Below are 23,224 nucleotides of genomic sequence, written 5' to 3' on the forward strand. Positions count from 1 at the left end.
TTTATAAGATACGAGTTTGAGAAAGTAAGGCTTCGATATACCGAATAGATTTTGAAAAAAAAAAACGGTACCGGTTTGCCCAATTGCAGATTTTGTTTTAATGAATCCAAGTGACTGACACTATAGTTGCAGTGCCACTCAGAGCTTTAAATAACAAATATCTGAGGGGCATTGCAACTGCTCCCATTACCCTGTGACATAAGTAGACAAGTCCCATGTGCCTGTAATTTCACCAGCACCCTTACCCTTCCAAATCGGAACGCAGTAATGCTCATATTACTGCTTGGCGGCAGAAATAAGTAAGATGACAGTAGTTCCCTGGACGAATTCTTTAACAAGGAGCTCTACTGCTAAATTATAAATTTACGGGAAAATAAACATTATGGTCTACAGGGTTTATTTTTAATAAATCCCAAGCGTCGATGCAACATTGCCTATGCCTTGTCACAAACATTCATCAGCTGTTCATTGATTAGTGAGGAGTAGTGAAATAAGTAATGAATGTCAACTCTTGAATAATTTGCCAGCTTTAATGACAAAAATACTATGTCAAGAGATTTAATCAAAAATAACTCTCTTGGTCGTCCTTACTATTTGACTTCTGAGATCAACGTTCACGTAATATATAAGAGAAATTATTTGTTTAAGATTCTGCGACAAGGATAAGGTTTGAACCTTTCACTGTAGAGTGTATAGTTACTCTATGAACGGTCTACTGTACTGATGGCCTGTTCTGTGGATTTTTTTTTACATGATGGAACAGCTGATTTTATTTAAATTTTAGAGGTCCCCAGTACGAAAAGTAGTTGAAAAGTAATCGACCTAAGTGTAAAATAAAAGACGACCATGGCTACTTTTATTCAATATGCCTGCAAAGGAAATGCGCTTATTATATTTCAAAGGGATATAAGAAAGGTACATTACCCTCTTAAAAAAAGTAGTCATAAATTTTTAAACATTTAGTTTTTTTTTCGACATATTGTCCACACAAAATGAAACGCAATAAACAAAAGAGTATCGCTAATTTTGAAAAAAGAAGTAAGAACGAGTACGCCACGATAGTGGCCAGTATTATTAAATTAGAATAGTCAAAAGAGATTACTTTTCAACCTTGTAGAATAATAAGAATGTGGAATCGTCCCCAAAAATATATATGACCTTTATAATTGAGGCTATCAGTGCAAAAGTGATGTAACCCCAAGGAATATTAAAATTAGCCAAATTCTCTCTCTTTTATTTGTCGTTTACCTTCGATCCTCAGTAGCAGGGAAAGCAACGTTCAACATCTGCGTAGCGGCTTGCAACTGTGCGTTTAATAAAGGTACGCAGTGCTGCGGCAACTTTTTGGCCGGCAACGGGCAAGTTCTCGCTCCCGCCGCGACTAGACTGCGCATAGCGTCTAGCATGTCCTGTTTCATCACTTCCACCTGGTGACAACGTAATTTTACTCAAAACAAATGTCCATTTGGAAATAAAAAACAATTACCATCTCAGTCAGCTATGAGCATGAGACCGGTAAAGGCCCGAAACATTGGTTTGTTTGAAAAACAACGCGATTTAGTTCCGAAAAAAAAAATCATTTCCAATGTGTATCCATCGTGAAAATCTAAAGCCACCCATGTCAACCGTGACCATGGGACCTGTAAAGGGCCCCAAGCATTGGTTTGTTTGAAAAAATAAACATGCGCTCTTTAAATCCGGAAAAATAGTTTCATATCCTAAATATTCATAGGATTCGAAAACAATTTAGTTGTTATTCGCTGGAAATAAACATGACAAAATTTACTTACGTTCTTAGCATCTATTAATAACGCTCGTTCACTTTCGTATACTTGCGGATAAACTCTTCGTAGAGCTTTTAATACTGATTCTGAACATAGGGCCTTTAGATCCGAGCCTATAATAAAAAAAAAAACAAAACATTAGCTAAACATTTTTACGATAATTCTCTTGTAAAAATACCTTTATTAATAATAATGTTTACTTGGTTTTGAGACCAAGACCTAGTTTGAACTAGGAAATATCCAGAGCAGAAACATTTCAGAACAGTTCATTTCCAGTTCATTTCAAATTAGTCGTACTAGGACCTCCTCACCCAGTAGTATACACAGATCAAGCCGTTGAGCCACTGAGGTCATCCTTTTATTATAAACGACTTAAACGTTCTATTCCAACAGGTTTTTTAATCACCGTCCACAGTGCGCTGGGTTTTGGTCATTGAACTTTGTGCTCTAGGGATATTTTTATGTATACTTATAGCAAGTGGAATAGCATATTATGCTTATGGCATGTACAAATACAATAGTTTGAATTAAAAAAAACATCTACTTAAGTATCTAAATAAAACTATAAATAATGCTGGCTAAGTGACAAATGGTCAAATATCCGTTTTAAATAGCCAAAGATAGAGCACAAAATTATCTTTTAAAAGTAGTTAACGTGTTCGACTTTTCCGAACTTACCCTAATGACGCACAGCTGAAATATTATTAAACTATTTGAATATTCTAAAACTGGGTTACGGTCTTTTATGATATCTCAAAAAAAAAATTGTCACTTAGTCTCAGCTTTGGGTGTTTGTGGTACCGTCGTTGTTTCCGATTTCCATAACACAAGTGCTTTAGTTACTTTCTTTGGGATCAGAGGAAAATATGTGATATTTTCTAATATTTATCTATGTTTCTGATACAATAATAAAAGAAACTTGTCGTAACAGTATTAAAGTTATGATTTTAAAACTCGCCTCCATATCCACTGGTAACTTGTGCCACGTGATACAAAGTCTCCTCGCTAGGCTTCGGGCTCCAATGCTTTGTATAGATATCCAATATATCCCTCCGTGCCGAGGCGTGTGGCGGTGGGAAATGCAACTCCCGGTCGAAACGCCCTGCGCGACGCAGTGCTGGATCTACTGCGTCCAGGCGATTTGTAGCCCCTATTATTATTACTTCGCCCCTGGAAAACAAAAAATAACCATTGTTTGTGCATTTATTTAATGATATATCTCGAGTATCTGTTCTGACTGAAATTTTAGACCACAAATACCTATAAAAAAAATCTTGTCAAACGACGAAAAAATACAATGGCTCCATTACTATCAAAACCGCTGTGGCCAAAACTCACACTAACATAATGTTGAATTTTAGAAATTTTGATAAGTCCCAGTTGGCATATTGTTGAAAGTTCAATATCCATTATTGCAAGTTACGACGTTTTTATTTTATAATTGAAATTTCATTCAATGTGCTGCCATCTAGCGGCAACAGCTGAAAGACGAATGATTTACACCCGTTTTCCAAAAAAAGTCTATTACGTTGCAGCAGTGTATAAGGATAACTTTCGTTTTATATACAGAAAATAGAAAATTTATTAAAATAGACTCCACTAAGCACTTCTACAGTATTTATTGTCGATCTGAGTCGTCGATCGATGTGTAGCTTTGCTGTCTTATAATTAATGGTTAATAAAAGGTGTCAACGCCAGTGTTGCCATTAAATTTGTATTACTACAACTGTCAATATCGTGTTTCAATCAACTCCGTACGGTATTTTACAACGAGTTCATTTTAAACCCCAGACGCAGAAACAGGAGTTATAAGTTTATATGTAGGTTATGTATAATAACCAGATATATATACTCGATGTAGCGCCTGACGGATGATCTGATCTCATTCAGGGATTTTTTTATATTTGAAGGCATTTATCAGCTCTTTTCTCAGTTAGTGTAGGAATCTGAATAATGAAATGAATATTTATTATACTTTCCCACTTGTCCGATCGGAGTACATTGTTTTGTATCGGGGGATATTTAAATTTTAATTCTTTATACTTGTGGAAAATGGTAATGCAGACATTGGCGTCCATTATCACGAGTTTGCTGTCTACCAAGTTGCACGTTTAAAGTAATGACGCGATATGAACAGTTCACCGGCAGACGAAGGCTATTCACACTAACATACATTATGTTGTAGACGACCAACCTGTCACACAGACCATCCATCTCAGCCAACAAAGTGCCGACGACGCTGGTGTGGACTTGATCTTGTCGTACGCTGCGCACCGGCGCCAGTGCATCGATCTCATCAAAGAAGATTATTGACGGCTTCATTTTGTTCGCCTGCAAGACACACATATTATTAAGGCATCTACTTATATGTATTGCATAATTTCTGCATATTGTAGAACTGTTCTGCACTCAGTATTTATGTTATTTATATTATTTGAGTGTTTGATGTATCCTTAGAAGTATACCTAAAAGAACTTTAAATTATAAAACTTTAAATATTTAAGGTTAATTAGATTGCCTATATCACTGACGATGACGGTACAAAAACAATGAAATAACGTGTAAGGCCGCGAATTCCGTACGTTGGTGCGTTGAGCGTACGCACAAACCTTGAACACCCCGCTGAACACACTCCCGTTACGGATTTGTGGCCTAAAGGTGACATCGTGAAATGCTCATTTATTACATACCTACAGTTTTTAATAACATTAAAACTTGTTATAAATAATTTTAAAGATCACAAAAAACATCAAGCCATACCTGCTGAAATAAAAGTTTCAAATTCCTCTCGCTCTCCCCGACCCATTTCTTCAAGCAATCAGCTCCTTTTCTCATAAAGAAAGCCACCTTCCGTCCGCCGACCAGACTACATTCATTCGCAAGAGCCCTCGCCAGTAGAGTCTTGCCTGTTCCCGGAGGTCCATGAAACAGGACACCTTTTGCTGGTCGTGTGTTAAACTTTTGAAACAAATCTGGGTACATGAGCGGAAATAGTACCATTTCGCGTAGGCATTTTATGTGTTCTTCTAAACCGCCAACCTGAGAAAAAAAACACAGTAATTCATCTCTATTTCCAGTCACCATCCTTTATTAAGTCACAACTGCAATTTTATCAACCATTGTCTTTTATCAAGGAATAGTAGCCTCACTACTATGTGGGAAGACCTGGATTTGATTCCCATGGGGGTCCACACCATTGTGTAATTTCGCATCTTGTGATTCATCACAAGTATATGTTTCAACATACACGTTGAAAAATTCACGGAACTCTTTGAAGACGTCTAAAGTTTCTATCCTGCATCTGAATAGTGTCTAGCATACACCACCACGGGCTGATGGTGTTAGCACGTTCTACTTGACAAATAACTCCACAATAAGCAAACGACAAACGAAATGAGCTGTGACACGCTCCTTATAAAATTATCGATCAATCACCTAAGACCAAAAACAGCTTGTTTTTTGATAGAAAGAAAGAAAGGAAAATAGTTTATTTGGTAACCTTACGAAAATATATATGACAGAATGACAACAAAATAAAACAACCTTAGGATAACACAAAATATAAGAATTACATTAAAAATGTTACCAAAATGGTCTCCACTCAGCTTTCTGTAACGAGACGTGAGAAAACACCTCGTTACGCTGGTTTTCTGTGAAGCCAAAATTCTGTCTTTCCCGCTTAGTGTTGCCGTTTGAACATTTTGTATTCTGTCAAACTTGAGATAGGGTTGCTATATCAACCATTGTTTCAACACATTATTAAACAAGATTTAAGAGCTCGACACGCTTAACTAGAGACGGAATATGAATACCACCAGGCTCTTTCGCTTTACGCGGTAAGAAGGGTGTACCTTTTTTTTTTTTGACGGGGGGAAATCTTTATGGATACCCCTGAGCCCAGGGAGACTCAGCGGTTATGTGGGGACTCTCCCTACAGACTGGAGGGCCTACCCCATTAAAACCCCCCCGGGTTTCCCTCTCGCCGGTCCCTAGCCATGAGATACGTATGGGTTAAATCAGCATCTTTTAAATTGATAGGCTGTAACTTACCGACGAAAACCGAACGCTTCCGTCAACTTCGATCGGTTGTATATCCCTCAATGCTCTATCAGTCTTCTTCTCGTCTACTGCTTTGGACTTTTGTCTACAAAGAAATTTCAATATTTTAAGCGAAGTCAATACAAAAAGTAAAAAATATGTTGGATTTTTTTTGTGCGTTCAAGACAAGTTCTGTGCCAAATAGCCTCACCTGCCCTTGGACTTGTTTTTCATGGACACATTAAGATCTTCCTCTAGATCCGAACACGATGAACTGCTGCTACTTGTGCTTGACGTTGGAGATTGTGCTGAAAAAAAAAACAAATGTAAACATTCTAATATTTTTGTCGTTGAGACGCGTACGCAATACATGTAGGTCAGTCATCAGAGTTGTCACTTTAGGCTTTTTGGAGGTTATGCACTCTGTGTATTAAATAGTGTCTTGTCTGGCTTGATTCTCCATCGAATCGTTTATAAGTGAAGAACGACACGGGAATACGGGAACACGGAAAGCCTAGCAGGAACGGTAATTAGTGTTAACAAGCAGACAGAAGCTATGATAGTAACTCATTGCATAAGTGTACTTTTACGTTTCATTAGCCTGTTTTTATAATTTATTGGTTCGCATTGTCTTTTGTAGTTTTTAGTGTGCTTTAAAAAATGGTTTATGCATTCATAAAACGGGACGGTCTATAGTATGTTCCACTAGGACCACCTGGGTGATAAAAGTCGGCTCTTTACCGTTCTTTGACTAGGTCTACGATTGAAGTCTACGATATTAAACTCCACTTGAAATTGTATATTACATATTTACTTATATCCTCATATTATTGTTGAGTGTTGTAATTATAATTTTTGAATGTACAACAAAAAAACCATTAAAAAAGAATAATTGGGCTAATAATGGTGTATTTGTATACATATATGAATACAATGGATCTTATTCTACTGGAATAATATTACATTCATTTATTTCATTTATTCTTACAATGGGGTGGTCTATGGTTTGTTCCACTACAACCAGCTTGGTGATAAAATTTGAGTTGCTAGCGTCCTTTGATTACCCGACTTTCCTCTCGAAATTGGACATAATACATTCTTTAAAATTTTAGACCCTAAAGTCCCTTACTTTCCACCTTTCCCGCTGCACATAAAGGTGTTTTCCCCTGATTGATTGATGATGATTTTTTATTACTAATATAGAATTTATTATTTTCCAGTCCACAGTATACATATTATTATATGTATACTTCATCTGCACATATTTCTTGTTCAATTTTGCTTTAGGTTCTCGCGATTGGAAACAGGAAACTTTTTTTTGGGTCAAATTCGCGTATATGTTTTTTATTCAAACAAACCAACGTTCCCGGCTCTTCACAGATTCCATGATCACGGCTGACCATTGGTTTGCTTGAAAAAACAAATATACACGATTTACATCCGAAAAAAATTGTTTTCCTTTCCAAGCTGAAGTAATCAAAAACTGTTTCCCGTTTCTTTCCCTCATTTTAAGTTGTAAACAGAAAAACTTACATCTAATTGTTTTACGCCTGAGGATCTTGGGTTTTCTCTCCCTCAAACAATATGGTTTCTTTCTGATTGTAAAAGTTTTAGCTGCAACAAAAAACTTATTACAAGGACATCTAGTTAATATATTTTTTCTTAAGATTCAGACTGCAGAACACAAACTACAGAAAGCAGACTGCAATTGCCGACAGCAAGCGATTCTAATAGTTACAACTAGAATGAAATTGTTGTGAAGCATAGCGATTGCTGGCGCTTACGGAAACTATGTATAGTATGCAGTCTGCCGCTACAGTCCGCGGTTTGCAGTCTGCGATGTTAAAGGCAGCTTTAATTTATATTTACTGAAACACTATAATTCCAACATACACACTACCTAGAGATTTAGATTTTGCCTACATCATAAATGTAGGGTTCTGAACTCTATAAAATCAATAAAATGTTGAGTTGTTATAAACAGAAACGTACAACTAATTTGTTAAAATACGTACATACAGCAACAGAAATATGTCCACATGCAACTATATCCCGGTCACCATTGGACAAGAGACGGTCATTTATGAATATTAAAATCACAGTGCAATAAGACAAGTAGTGTAACTCCATACAAACGTCGCAGCCCTACTGTACGGATGCACACATTCGCATAGTCGCGCGGAGCATTTGAGTTGCACAGCGCTTGACGTCACACACGCCATTTATATATTTTTTACTATGGCAAGTGACGGGATGAACAAGTCATGCCGCCGGGTAGTAAGCGACACGCCTGTCCTTCAAAACCGGAACGTAGTAATGATCACATTACTAGTTCGCGGCAGAAATAGGTAAGGGAGCAGCACTTGCCTGGACGAATTCTTTCTGCATTTGACAAAGATTATTTCAATATAGCACGAGAATTATATTTGCAACCTGTACAACTAAAATTATAATGTGACAACCCTACGCTCCGAGAGCGTACGCTATTTTTCGTCGTCGGTGTTTTGTAGAAAGCACTTAAGCGACAATTCTTTCGAGGCATGTTTAATATTTTATAAAATTTAATTTTAAAACAGGACGTAAATATTTTAAAACAGTCGTGAAAACCTAGTCTCCTGATTTTTTTTCGAAATGTCGCTTACACTCTACAAGAAGCTTCTACAAAACACAGCGATATTTTCAATTCGCAGTGCAAGCATATCACTAATTTCACATTGTTTACAGATTTTGCGGGAAAATTAACGTATGTATTCAACATGTAACAATCGAGCGAAATTGAGACCGTCTCATTCAGTGTTTTTGTCTTTTCTTTCCACTGCAAAATTTGTCCTTAGCCTAAAAAGTAATAAGACCAACCTCTACCTCGTGTTTCTCTCTGGCCCAACTGCACGAACGTCGGTTTCGATTGCCGGGTGCGATTGGAGCGACGCGGCTGCCGCGTCAGCGTCAACTCGCTGCCTGATTCCGATGATGACGATTCTGACGCTACGTACAAATTGTTTAGTACTGTTAGTAACCTAGATCCTTTGTCTAAATGACAGGTCACAGCTAAGAATATACACTCGTGTCAAAATTCTCTATTGAAAATTTGTACTTTATTGACACAGATAGTTCAAAAAATGCAGTCTAAAAAGTGACAGCGTGTATAGTTTGACCTGTGGCAATAAAAAAAAACATTTACACTTCTTTAAATTAAAGATAATAAAACGTATAATAAACAAGAAGGATGCGAAAAATAGTCGCGAGTGTCAATGACCCATTCACCTTCACTCTTATTCACATTAATATTATGTATATCTATTACGTACAAAATATATCTAATTTTAAATGACATTGTCGCCATTTCTATCCATAAAACCACCAGGATTAAAATTATTAACTCAAATTGTGTGTAATACCCAAAGAAAACAAAATTAATCAACATACTTCCCTCACCGAAATCAACATTCTATGTTATGATAACCTATGACACATAAATAAAAATAAGTTTTGTTCTTCTACTAAATTTAATTTACCTGTTTCCTGGCTGTTGCCTTTCTTCTGTCTTCTTCTTCTAGCTCTAGTAGATCTTGCAGGAGCTTGATTACTATAAACAAAAATACAAAATTAAAATTCTTATCAAGTATAACTGACAACCTGGGCATGTTCAGTAAACGAAGCCAAACAACTTTTACCATGAGGACCTAGATGAACGTCACAAAAAATAGTTGTGTCATCGCCAGTTAAGTTACTGATGGAAAAAAACAAATGGAGGCAGATCACCCTCTTCAACAGTAGGTACGAAGCTAACCACGATCCTCAGACTTGAGGGACTCAAGTTAACAATACAACGTAATATCTCTCGGCAATCTTCGTGTTTCGGCTGTCATCGGATCTCTATCAGCTGCCCTTTGCACTTGGTGCAGGCCGGAAGCACTCAATCGACTTAGAAATATATAGAGTCCTTACTATTCTTTATTTTGGTTATACTTTTGTTAACTTCCTTGATGTATTGTTAAGGAGTAAATGTTATTCTAAAAAGGAAAACTGTTTTACAGCTGTATACAGCTCACATGAAAACCAAAACAATAAAGTACGTATCGTTAAGTCGGATCGAAGGAATATTTCGTGGTGTTCAATCTTTGTGTTAACAATAACAACAATTTAGTTGAGTAATTTCACAAAAATAATTGAATATCATGGTGGTTAATAATAAAATGTAAACAATATAAACTTAATAATAATATTACTAGACATTGAAATTAGTATTCGGGTGCATTTAGAAATCCGAAGATTGCTGAGATATATTAAGAGAATAGAAAAGCAAAGAGAAGGAACAAACCTCTCTTTGTCCTCTTCTTTCACGGGCTGCTCCTCATTATTAGGTTCATCTTTTGTTTCTGTCTCGGCGTCCATCTTCTCGTCTGCCTTACTGTCTTTGTTCACAATGGTTGGTGGCTTCTTCTCTATCACTGTTTGATTGTTTTCGTCTTCTGTATCTGATTCCGTCGCGTCCTGTTAAGATGCGATAATTTTTAAATTATGATCAACGGTTTTAATTATTAGCTCACATACAACTGTGCAACTGACTTATATTCAAATTTAAATGAATTTGAATTTGTGTAATTGTGAGTGATAGACTCTAGCAATATGGAAGCGGAAGTAAGAGGTATGCGACAAACTGGTTACATAAACTTAACACGTTGACTGGTGCTACCTCACTAATATTGCCACTTTTTGTTGTCTCCAAAATCCTGGGTCCAACCCCCAAATTTAACAAAAAACGTACATATAGAGCCATGACCGTCGACTTATTGTAAGCGACATTTTTACCAAAATAGCATTTGTTATTACAAATTATATTTTAAACTATAACGGACAAGGCTCCGTCGACATTTCCCGCCAAAATTGCATAACTAAGTTTATCGTTAGCTCAACTGTTTTTATATTTTGGTGTAGCCGACAGAATCAATATTAAACAATCACAACGTAAGCAACCCTACATGCAACCGACATAGTCATATCACAATTCCGCCGGGTAACATAAACAAAGTGGCAAAGAACGTGCCGCATTTTGTTGCATATTTTTAATCGCAAGTGTTACCTTAAACGCCTGAAAGCCGAGATAGCAAAAATAGCGTAAGCGCCAAAAAAGGCTTACCATCCTTTGTTCAAAAAAAGAAATTGTTGTTACACAATCGATTACAAAATTTATTATTACTAAAATTTAATTTAGTATCACATTTATAATGTGTAGAAATATTAAAAAAGAAAAACTTCTGTGAAGTTTGTTTCTTGTCACTTACAGTAAGACGGCGGCAATGACTCGATATTATCTGTGACAAAAGTTTCAAAATGACCACAGTAAAGATGTAACGATTTTCCGCGAAAAAATGTCAAAAACAAACTATTGAAGAAAAATTACAATCTGAGATCTGGCAGTAAGGCAGACGCCTTAGCCTGTCCCGAAGGACGAAAATTTTACTCCTATTATGTGGAATATGGTACACAATACAATATATTTTAAGGGCATATTCTCACATTGGCTGTCTTTTTGTTGCTGAATCTCGCCGAGGTTCGCCTTTGTCGTGACAATTGTGTATCTTCGTCCATGTTGGCTGGTAGAGGATGGCTGCGTGTCTGCGTAACAATATTATTTATTTATTTATTTATTTACCATGCAACAACACATGTATCATAGTTGGCACTGTAGAATTTGAACACCTCCTCTTAACAATCTATTTATTAATAGCTGGACGAGCTATTAAAAGGTTAAAGAAAAACGCAAATTACATCAAAATTTTTCAAAGTTTGACAATCGTGATCTATGGCCACATCTATCTTAAATTCTACTGTACGACTACGCACACGTGACTGATATGTTTGTTGATATGTTTATCTCCTTTTTTCTTTTCACAAAGGAACTTTTTAACAGTTTTTTTTTTACAATTCTAAAAGTTTAACTTTTATTTAGTACTAAACCTGTAGTTTCCTGTACTCATAAAAGGTAAACAAGTATAATGTACAATATATGTAAATACAAAGATAATAAATTTAATAAATATATCCGCCTCAAAATTTGATTCGCTACGTAACTTTAAACTTCTGCAAAGAAGTGTCGAACATTTCAATTTCTTTAAATTTTCTGTTGTCCAGGAACAAGTTCTTTTTAAGAAACTGTTGCTACCGTAACATGTCTTCTTATTCGTTCCTTCATTCTTTCTTAAGGGTACATAGACATATTCTTACAATAGAATATATGCAATATATTATACAGATCGCGAGTTAGTACAGTAAGTTCACATTATTATTTTTTTTATAATTTCAATCTAGGACCTTCTTAAACAATATGATGTCGATGATGGAGCGACGTTACCAAGGAAAAACCTATTATAAATAATATTTAAAATGTACCAGACTACCAAATAAATTACCTGGACTCAAACTAGGGAACTCCCTGTAATACCATATGCAATAAAATAAATAAATAAAAATAATATGCAATAAATGAAATTAAATTAAATGTAATAGTAATAAAAATGTTTAATAATTATAAAAATAATAATTTCATTATATTTAAGATAAAAATATTGTGTAATAATTATGTTTATTAATAATTATAGAATGTATAATATAATTATACATTCATGTATATTATAATTATGAATGTATATTATAATTATCTAAACTAATTAACTACGTTCAAGCTTGCAATATATTTAAATTTCATTGTAACTTTGCTACACCCTTACTTACTTATACATACTTATGTGTAAGTTTATCATCCATGTGAAATGCAAATAAATGAATATGAATATACGAGTACTTCGAATACAGCAATAAATTATATATGACCAATACAGGGTTGAATTTTAAAACTTACCAATCTTTTAGTGGAAACTCTGCCCTCGTCTCCCGATGTAAACTCTTCCGAAGAACTGAAACCTCCGAATCCATATAAATCTGGGTATCCTTTAACTTTGAGCTCGTTCGTGATCCAGCTCTCGTTGAAGTTGTGATGTAGGAGCTTGCGCTGGCGACCGCTGCGGCGCACATCTGAACACCGAACATTGCCGGTTGCAGAAAATACTAATAATAATAATAATAACGATATAAAATATGTAAATGCCGACTAAACGGTCAAGATAGATGGCTACACTGTGTCGCAGATCAAGAAATGCAGACGTGTACATGGATTCTACGTATGTCTATATCTTAGCAATTACAAGAAGTATCGCTACAACAGGTATCGCTGCAAAGCTTAGGCTCAATTTACATTGGTGCATAACAGAATTTCAGCGAATTTTTGTAACGAAATTTCTTCTTGTTGTTTGTTGCTTATTGGCGCTGTCATTTTAGGATTTCGCCAGTATCGAGTTTTCCGCTTAGTAATTATAAATATATTGTAAAACTGATACAAAAAATATAGCGATCGCCAACGTCCAATTGTCTTTTGTACGTACATACGATAATAAACTTTAACTTTGTGTAACATACAAACTAAATATGAGATTGTAGTTGCTAGAATTCCGGAGACTAATCGAGGATTCTCCGAAAGACGCGCGACTTGTTTTTAGCTCGTATCTAGTTTGTATGTTTTTTTTAGAACTCCAAGTGACGAGATGGACAAGTCGGGTGCCTGGTGGTAAGTGACATAGCAGTTGCGGTGCCACTCAGAGCTTTAAATCGCAAAGATCTAAGGGACACCGCCGCTGCGACTGTCACCGTGTGACAATTTGACAAGTCCCATGTGCCTGTAATTTCACCAGCACCCTTACCCTCCAAAACCGGAACACAATAATGCTCACGTTACTGCTTGGCGGCAGAAATAGGTAAGATGGTAGTACTTCTCTAAACGAACTCTTTCACGAGGAGTTCTACTGCTACTCACACACAATTGACATAAAGTTAATTATGTACATACTATTTCATTACAAATGTCCGGTTCCATTCCGTACCATGCCAAAGTATATGGAGCCTTAAACTTTACCGTCGCTAAGCATACTGTCATAGAAATTTATAACTGCCACGTCGCATCGTCTTCGCTCAAATAACACATGTATGATATGACCCTAAGTTCTTTGTAACATACTTTGTTGGATAGGTTTGTCTTCGCTGTCTTCTTGCGTCTCGTGCGCCTCGATGTAATTCTTGCGCGGGCCACGGCTACGCCGAATGGTCACGCTGCGGTTGCTCGTGTCATTGTCTTCGGCAAAGAATACGCGCACTTTTCTAGAACTAAACGGAAAATAATTTATGCCACTCCATTCGTCCAACAATTGCATGCTAAGTGAATGTCAAAATTATCTTGGACTTGGACAAACGTCTGAAAAAAATTGTAAGTGCGGCTATCTTAAATGTTTTGTCCAGCTACAGGTCAATTTAGGACACCACTGAGTTTTAAGGAATAGCAGGCTGCCTCAGTCTATTTATGTACCATGTTGGTACTTTATATGTATAAAGCCGCTTAATAAATCTGTCATACATGTGTGCAATAGGGCATGGTATAAAGAAATATAATAATATAAATATAAATACAACATCACATATGTTGTTCTGGGAGTCTACTTTCATTCTCCATCCGAAACAATTACTTTAAAATAAGTCCTCGACCACATTAAAAGGCAATTCAAGTTTCGAGGTAGTTTCAAATACTGGGCCTCAAAGTGCAGGAATAATAATCCACCACCTATAAGCTACGAGACATCCAAACCCAAATTCAAAGCACTGTACCGGCAACACATACTCTCACTTAAAAAATCTGTGTAGTGTGTTTTTATTCTTTTACGTAGTCTATCTAGTATCGAATTTTGTTGTTGCTTTGATCTATTCACATTATGTGTATAATTATATTATATACTAAATACATTATACAACATTGAAACCTCTTTACGATCACAATTTACTTATTTAATTTATTTATGTAATATAATTACAGCTGTGGGAGTACCCACAGCTGTAATTATATTCACACTCGCTCATGCACTTACGTATTAAACAGGTTATTTTAGATGCACTATTTACACTTTACTATGTATATTATTATTGTCAATGTATAACATTACGCATAGTCGTTATATTTTTGCTTTCAAATAACTTAATCCCTCTCGTTGGTCCTGACTGAAAACTAGCTGCTGAAAGCTAGCTGCAGGCATCTTTGACATATGCTGAGTCAGCGCCGTTTCACTGCCATGACAATCATGTTATGTTTTTTCTTTTATGCTTAATCTGTATTTGTGTTATATCAGTGAATAAAGCGTTTATCTATCTAAGTATGAAGGTTCATTCGCATCATGCGTCTTTAAATTTGGTCGAGCATACTTATTTGCCAGTAATTGTTTCGGAAGCATTGCGGACGGAGAACGAGAGCAAAGCACCTGATTCGAAAGTCAGTAACCAGAGTACTTGTGTTATGGAAATCGAAAACAACGACTGTACTATAAACACCCTGATCCGAAGCATTTGCGCGGCATATTTTAAATTTCATTTGTACATCGTTGTGGGTACCTAACAGCCTTTATTTAAATGAAATTATTTTTCTTGGCTGTGTATGTTCATTATGATCGATATTAATTATGAAAAAAAATTGCGTATTGATCTATTGTGATCACCAGTGATAGGAATGGGATGTCCAAACGAGCAGATAAATGTGTATATATTATATAGATACAAAAAATGACTTAAAGTAGTTAAAATCACACATATTACATATATTAATTAATCACTTTTTTCGACTTCCGGATTTCCGATAGCTTATTGTATCTTATGGATGAACATACAAGTATCTACAATCTAAGTTTGGTGAAAAGTTAGTTATCTACTCATTGACTTACAAATAAATGGACGACGGGTCTAATACAAAAACCACGAAAAAAATGTCCCAAGTCAACCTATTCGAAATTTAAATTGTTATGTCGTCGCAGTATCGCGCTGTCCGTAGAACAAATGAAGACTAAAGCGGAGTGTCGCGCTCTGTATACGATTTTAGCGCCTTACAAGTGCGGACACTTTTTAGCGCGGACCCGACGCGACGTCCATATAATTGTAAGTCAATGTATCTACTGCATTTTTTTTACATGGCGCCACTTTAATTACTTTAAAATACAACTTTAGCTTCCTAGGTGAGCAGTTTTATCCTACAATGCAGTAAAACTATTTCCGGACATCCGGAATTCGAAAAGTAATTAATTAATATTTGGGGGTTTTAACTCTACGTCACTCCTCGTATCTATAACTGTATAGAACGGTGGTCATTAACGATGATCATAGAATTAAGAAATGACGGTGGTCATAGAATTAAGAACGCTTCATAATACGACTATATAATAACCCTTCCTGGAAAATGCTTACTATATTGCTAGCAAGTACACATTCTGGGCTAACAAAATCTAAAATTAAATAAAAAATAATATTTAAAAATACTGTTAAAATAAGAACCATTTTAATTTTATTTAAACTGAAATAGGATAGAGGCTGGACAAACAATTAAGAACGAGGTAGGAACTTGACAGTAGTATTCACAATATTTCAATAATTTGAGAAGTTAAACGTTTTCTTAATAATATAATGATAAATAAAAAAGAATTTAATATAAACTTTTTGCAATTTTCAAGTGAAAAAGAGTTCCACTCTTCTAAAAACGCATCGTACAACTCGTTCACATTACTACGCCGTATGTTTGCCAATCTCTTTTTAACTTGACACCAAAGATGCTCTATTGGATTAAGATCTGGGCTGTTTGGTGGCCAGTCCAACACAGTTACCAGTTGGCTGTTGAGGAATCTTCGAACAGAGTAGGCTGTATGTTTCAGGTCATGGTCATGCTGGAATGTACAAATTACTGGGAGATTGTCATCAGCGTATGGCAGCATACATTCCTCAAGAATGTGTTTGTATTGGTTTTGGTCCATATTACCTTGTATCAGCCTAGTAGGTCCTACGCTATAACCAGAAAAGCAACCCCAAATCATAATGTTTCCACCACCGTGTTACACTGTCTTTTTTGTATATTTTGGATTAAATGCCATATTCGTAAGCGTACGTACTGCTTGCCATCAAAGCAGTCTGTTAATTTTAGTTTCATCCGAGAAAAGTAGATACTTCCACTGTGCCTCTGTCCCGTTTTCATACTTCCTTGTGAACGCAAGTCGGGCCGGTCTACGTCGTGATATCAACATGGGCATCTTCCTTGTTACCATCCCAAATAAGTGTGCCTCGACCAAGCGTCCCCAAACGGTGCGCGCAGAAACTGCGCGAGGATTGTTCTCACCAAACTTTCTTGCTTTAGGTTTACGGGGAATATTCAAAGTTGTCTGGTGTGTTTTAAAATGTTTCACGGCGAGATATGCCTCCATTTTTGAGCAATGCAAATGATCTGCAATTTTCTGATATGACTACTTACGACCATGCAGCTTTATTATAACTTCTCTTGTAGCAGAGTCACAACATTTATTTTTTTCCCACATTTTCTACGAATAATAGCACAAATCGTTCTTAAACCGCAGATGCCGCGCATAGGACATAGTAATGGTAATGAAGAATTATCGTAGTCCATTTTCAAAATAGTAAAAAAGAAAATAATATTTTAGTAATAGTAGCAATCAGTATTTTAGTTCTTAATTATTTGTCCAACCAGTGTTCCGGGAAGTAACTAAGTGATTGTAATTTAATAAATAAAAAAATATATAGGTACCATTATTCAGACAAGATTATTACGTTATATAAAATAGGTCAGTCCAGATAATATTGTTTAACATTATCAGAGCATATTTTAAATTAATTCTACACTGCTTTATGTCATTAATCGTTCTTAATTCTACGACCACCACTGTATGTAGACATTTATCTATTCATTTGGTACAGCCTATTCCGACCACTGGTGATCACTGTAACCTCTTACCGCTTAGAATACTTCTCTGGTTCGGTGTCACTTTCAGGGAACATGATACGAGACATCTTGATGGCACGCACTCTGCGTTGACGATCTGAACAAAAAGAACAACTACGCTGTGCTATATTGTAGCTCGCCTAACTGTAGTACTGTAGAATTCTCCATTTAGTTCCTCATCGAATTCGATATCGTTATCCAACAACGTTTACGGAGTTAGTCGGCGAATGTAGATTATAAGATAAATGAAATCCTTTTATATACATTTTTAAGGCTTTAAAGGCCTAAAATATAGGAATGCTTTAGTCTTAATTAAAATAAATTAATAAAATTGAACAAAATCCATATTTTATTTAAAATAATAAAAGATTTCCATATTACATTCTTGCTTTGTAAAATAGGACGTTCGGTAACTTTCATTCGACAACTGTGTTCTGAATAACGTTTGAAGCCTTTGCCGGTCGAAAAGTTCGAGTAGTCGTACAGGTGTGACGTCATTTCGGTTCGGTTTCCAATACGACAGTTTGACGATCGATTCGATTATTGTGAATAAAAATGAAAAGAAATTGTACGATGTCAAATCGAATCGGTCGATAATAGAGTTATCGTAAGGTTCTGAATCGACCTGCAAATACGGTGTTTAAAACTAATTTAATACTATAACACTCTTTTTTTACTCACTCATATCCCCCACTAGGGAAGCCTATCGCGACATAGACAACCTCAAATTACACCCAAACTCACGAAAGATAAATAAATGTAGGCCATACATTTATAATAAGCCATACAAATATTCCTCCCGACCCGGGAATCGAACTCGAGACCTCTGCGTGTGAGTCCAATATGGTAACCGTTCGGCCACGGAGGGCAGTTGAGTTTCGATAACATTGCAATAAAATCGTAAAAAAACCAAAAATTGCAAATTTACAAAAAAAATAAGTAAAATAAACGCATTTTGAGCCTAGCTGTGAGACCTCATAGACGCTTTAAATTATTTTAAAGATGCATTTCTACGTATTTTTATTTTAAAATTGAAAACACACGGTTTCTGCATAACAATATTAGCTGTGCCATGTGTAGGTTTAACAAGTGCAAAGTTAATCCTTATACAAGGTTTTTACGTAATTGCATTACAACAGAAGAAGGATGTTTCTAGTGACAAAAAGCATTTACTTTTTGGAGGAGCAATCAGCTCTGTACTATTTTTTTACATAATGTGGGATCCTCATAATAAAAATTCCTCATATTAATGGGTGAAATCACTCCCCTGAAAATAGGCAAAAAGCTATAGCCAAAAAGTAGAAACAGCCTTGGTTGTTGGTACGACTCCAGGCTTGCACCTATGAGTTTTTCGGAACTTATATGTGCAAAATTTAATTTGAAATTTACCATTTCACCAGAACTTTTTGGTGAAGGAAAACATCGCGAGGAAAGCTGCTCACATTTGCAAAGCAATTTAATGATGTGTATGAAGTTCCCAATCAGCAATGAACCTGCATGGGAACTACAGCCGGAGCCCTCTTATTGTGAGAGTATTCCTGTCCAGCAGTGGGTCTGTATGTGCTAACTATTATTAATATTTTATTTATAATTTTTACATGTAATTAACGCTTACTTTTAGTGCATTTAGAAAAAAGTTGTGTAAATGTGAGTAAAAATAGAACTATTTTTTTTGTTACTTTTGCTTTTTATTTTTAAACATTACTTAATATCAGAGGGAGGTATTATACACTCTTCTTGAAGTTTAGGTAAATATGCTATGTCTATTTTGATCTCTGTATTATTTTACATACAGTGAAAACCACACAGCAGAATATATTGGCAAACGAGTATTGCTATAATAAATATGAATGCTTTTATTAAGGATTCAGTTATATTTCTAAAAATACTTATGTAATTTACATACTCAGGTGATTTTGTATTAGGACTGTTTTTATTTGCTACTAGGAATACAACCATGAGTAATCTCGGCTAACTCATTACTAATGGTTGCATAATCAGTAAAGTCCATTGACATTGGAATTGATGGAATTCTTAAGTATAAAAAAAATGTGAGTGTGAAGAAAATCTCTATGGATAAAATATTCCGTTTTATTATTTTATATATTTATATTTATTAAATTATTTTTATCTTTGTTATTTCAGTGTCTTTCTACTTAATATACTCTAATTTTTAGTTAAAACTGCAACAAATATTGTTTGTTTTTGGTACATTATGACAAATTTACTATTTCTTTTTGTAAGCTGTTGACAGATTACTTATAAATAGTATGTGTGCAATGTAAAAATTGGAAATGTCACAAGACTCATCCTATGTAAAATGGACAATAGTAACATTTGTGTGTGCAGTACTACTTAAGTAAGTACTGTCCATAAATGGGTTAAACAATGTAATGAATTGCAAAATAACTCACATTTGTTGGGCCAACGCTGTATTTTCCTAGTAACTTTATACTGACTGCTTCTCAATTCTCTTTGTGTCCAATTAGTTGCCTAAAAACATGGATAATTTTAAAATAAAAACAACAAACCATTGCAAAATAATAGTATAGTTACAATAGGTGTGGCTTAAAATCTAGAACCATAATCTAATGCTAATAAAACGATGTTTCAAGCATGTATGAGATTTGACTATTACTTATTTTCAGTACAACTTAAATTTTCTTTATTTGCTTTCTAACTTTTTGCTACTTATTTTTAAAGCAGATTGTCACAAAATTAGTAAAAACGAAATTCAGGAAGTTGCTCTTTCATGCTAAAGGTATAGCGTCAGAAGCAATAGTGTGTGTACAAGCATCCAACCTTTCTGTTTTAAAATACGTTTTTCATTTTTAGCAAGCTTTTCACTAAAACTTTAGAGAAAACAGAAAGAAGAAAACTGTTTCATGAAAATTACACACATACTTTCTATCCCATTTATAAAGATTGCAACCAAAATAAAAAGGTTCAATATTATTAAAAAAACCAGTATATCAGAGTTATAGAAAATGGATTGCCATAAGCTTAGGCAAGGCACCCAAATTGTAACAGACGTGATGATGTTTGTGTAATAACTATTTGCTAACTAAACTAAACTATTGTGTATTTTGTTTTAAGAACACGCTTTGGGCTATGTATTTCATGTTACAGTACATTTCTTTCGGTTAATTGTATGATACATTACATTTCAATATTAATTTCTTAATTTAATGTTGCATACTAATGATACTAAAAAATATATAATTCTGTATAATACTCTTTAGATAGTGTGTGTAATTATAGACAAATGTGTGGGTCCATATAATTATATATTTTTAATTGTACCATTGCTTTCCTCGGCAGGGCTCAGTAAGAAAAACAATCATGCTTTGTTATGAATACTATTGCTCATGAAAGTTATTGGTATGACCAAGAAAAACTTGTCGGATTTCTTATGTTCATTCAAAGTACTTATTTTGCAGAATATTTTCAAATAATTTGCAATTGTAGGCCTTACAACTTGTGCAAATCACATCCTGGATATTGCGATAACCAAAATAACAAAAAAAGCACATGCATCTACGTGCAATTGCAACACACACTCAGGGAATGGAGGACAGGAAGTTGGCATTACACAGGCGCATTCTAAACAAAGCAGAGGTTTAAAACCACCCCACAGCAAACTATTATGAATGAAGAAGGATCACCTTCTCGTCTGAGACACTGCCAACGTCGTTAAGAGTATCATTCCCCTCGTCAACCTCCCCATTCTCTCCGTTACTGCGACGGGTTTTCACCATTGCAGTGCTTGCTATTTAACCGTCAAATGTCATAAACAAACCCTCTAATCTGTTGTTTTAACAGATCATCAACGTAACACACACTCAATAATTGAAGAAAATGAAATGATTAGCACTCAAAATAAAAGCTAACACGACAAAGGATGAGCGTTATCGTCCGCACATGTCGTCTGAGCGCCATGTTAAAAGGGCAGCTGGGAAAACGTTAGCTTTCAGCAGCTGGCGAAAGACTTGACTCACCAATAAAAGTCACCTTAGCATAACAAAACCAATATTTTAGGAAATGAAACGGTACAAATCTAAGCTAAATAATTTCAAACGCAATATTTCACAGCAATTTCAAAAGAAAACTATCACCCGAGCTGTTTTTATTGACAACTGTCAAAAATTCCCGCAAATTTGACGTTTTGTGGCTGCCGCCAACGTTAGAAAACGAATTTGCGTTCAGATACATGCTTAATTTCATTCAAATGGCAACCCTTTAATGTTAATTTTATTGATTGCTTCTCAAAACAACTAACTCGTTCATTCGTCCATAAACTATAAAGAGGCAGAATATTACATGCATTCGTTCAATGTCATTTTGGCAAGTCAAATTTTTAATGCACTAGAAGTAAGCGAATAATTTCATTGGATTTTCGGTTATTCTCTGATACTGGCGATGATCGCCATAATTTTTATAATATTACTGTAAAACTGACACTGGCACAAGTCTAGTGGCCGCCTTAAAGGAAATAATAATATTTTGATTTAGGTTAGTCTTTTTACGATTTAAAAAATAAAACTAAACTAAACGTAGATATAAAATTTAAGGCCTTTATACGTACTTTAATACAATACTCTCGTAGGCGAAATATTTATCAGTGTTATTTCCGCAAGTTATACGATAAAAGGATAAACTTCTAATTCAAGTATTCTACCTTTTCAGGATTTATCCATAATGGAAAGAACTACAACTGAACAGGTATCTCCAACTTCCGATGTCAAAGATTTTGGAAACACTAACAAACCACAAAGCGACGCAGACATAGACGATGAAATTACAGCTCGAATGACTGCATCATACAGCGAAATTTCATTCCACTCGGACCACGGCCAGGACCTCAACGATAGCAAGGCTGGCCCTTCACGACCTTACAATTTACCATCAGAGAACAGAAAACAAGAAAAACTCCCTTTAGATATGGATGGCCATGTTAGATATGAAGGTGACATGACACATTATGTAGCAGATGATTTAGAATTCAAAATAAAACTATCAAGTCCTATTACAAAACGTGGAGAAACCCCTGTTTTTGGCAGCAGTAATCCTTCCCGATCTAGTACACCCTCGGGAAAACTTTACAGACAAATCTTAGCTCCACAAATTGGACAAATAGATATCACAGTATTAAATGATCTCGAATATGAAGCACAAAGAATAGCCCAATCAGTAGATAATCTAATTGAAAACCTATCAGGAATTTTACACTCCAATTCTTCATTGACAGCAGAAAATATGGAAGTTTATAAAGATGCTGTGAGCAAAACATGTGATGCAATGGATAATAATATCAAAAGCATGTACACAATTTTAGCCAAGGGTGAAGAAGTTTCTCAAGCCATGATCCCTGTACAGGCACAAGCAGCTAGGGTAGCCGAGATTAAAAGACTTCTGCAAGTCTTTGAAAACAATTTTTAAATCTCCACACTTTTTAGTTTTTAGAGGAAATAATTTATTTATTTTACGTCTTTATCATAGAATGATATTTATTCCAATAATATACTTTGATTTATTA

The 23,224-nt window shown here is 35.2% G+C and overlaps 2 protein-coding genes across 2 annotated transcripts in view; one reads left to right on the forward strand and one right to left on the reverse strand.

The window, feature by feature from the left end:
• LOC113231539 (tat-binding homolog 7-like) overlaps nt 1–21,446 on the reverse strand; it is a 65,213-nt gene extending 43,767 nt beyond the window's left edge. Inside the window, exons 1-18 of the mRNA XM_026465861.1 lie at nt 21,354–21,446; nt 20,103–20,181; nt 17,701–17,785; nt 13,894–14,039; nt 12,685–12,857; nt 11,343–11,441; nt 10,144–10,316; nt 9,338–9,408; nt 8,679–8,807; nt 7,356–7,436; nt 6,034–6,130; nt 5,835–5,928; nt 4,545–4,823; nt 3,979–4,115; nt 2,743–2,954; nt 1,791–1,897; nt 1,249–1,427; nt 717–733 (exon numbers count right to left, since the gene is read on the reverse strand). Of these exons, the coding sequence (XP_026321646.1) occupies nt 717–733; nt 1,249–1,427; nt 1,791–1,897; nt 2,743–2,954; nt 3,979–4,115; nt 4,545–4,823; nt 5,835–5,928; nt 6,034–6,130; nt 7,356–7,436; nt 8,679–8,807; nt 9,338–9,408; nt 10,144–10,316; nt 11,343–11,441; nt 12,685–12,857; nt 13,894–14,039; nt 17,701–17,785; nt 20,103–20,181; nt 21,354–21,446 (2,251 nt within the window). The remainder of the gene's footprint in view (nt 1–716; nt 734–1,248; nt 1,428–1,790; nt 1,898–2,742; nt 2,955–3,978; nt 4,116–4,544; nt 4,824–5,834; nt 5,929–6,033; nt 6,131–7,355; nt 7,437–8,678; nt 8,808–9,337; nt 9,409–10,143; nt 10,317–11,342; nt 11,442–12,684; nt 12,858–13,893; nt 14,040–17,700; nt 17,786–20,102; nt 20,182–21,353) is intronic.
• A 609-nt stretch (nt 21,447–22,055) lies between these two features.
• On the forward strand, nt 22,056–23,224 carry LOC113231440 (BLOC-1-related complex subunit 6). Its single transcript, XM_026465761.1, has 2 exons — nt 22,056–22,200; nt 22,375–23,224. Exon 2 carries the CDS (start codon nt 22,387–22,389, stop codon nt 23,125–23,127), a length of 741 nt encoding a protein of 246 aa, XP_026321546.1. The 5' UTR covers nt 22,056–22,200; nt 22,375–22,386; the 3' UTR covers nt 23,128–23,224.

The sequence above is a fragment of the Hyposmocoma kahamanoa genome, unplaced genomic scaffold (genome assembly GCF_003589595.1).
Source record: "Hyposmocoma kahamanoa isolate Upper Pololo Valley unplaced genomic scaffold, ASM358959v1 65, whole genome shotgun sequence".
NCBI classification, from domain to species: Eukaryota; Metazoa; Arthropoda; class Insecta; order Lepidoptera; family Cosmopterigidae; genus Hyposmocoma; species Hyposmocoma kahamanoa.

Coding starts and splice junctions, on each gene's coding strand:
- LOC113231440 (XM_026465761.1), top strand. CDS start 22,387: ATGGAAAGAACTACAACTGAACAGGTATCTCCAACTTCCGATGTCAAA.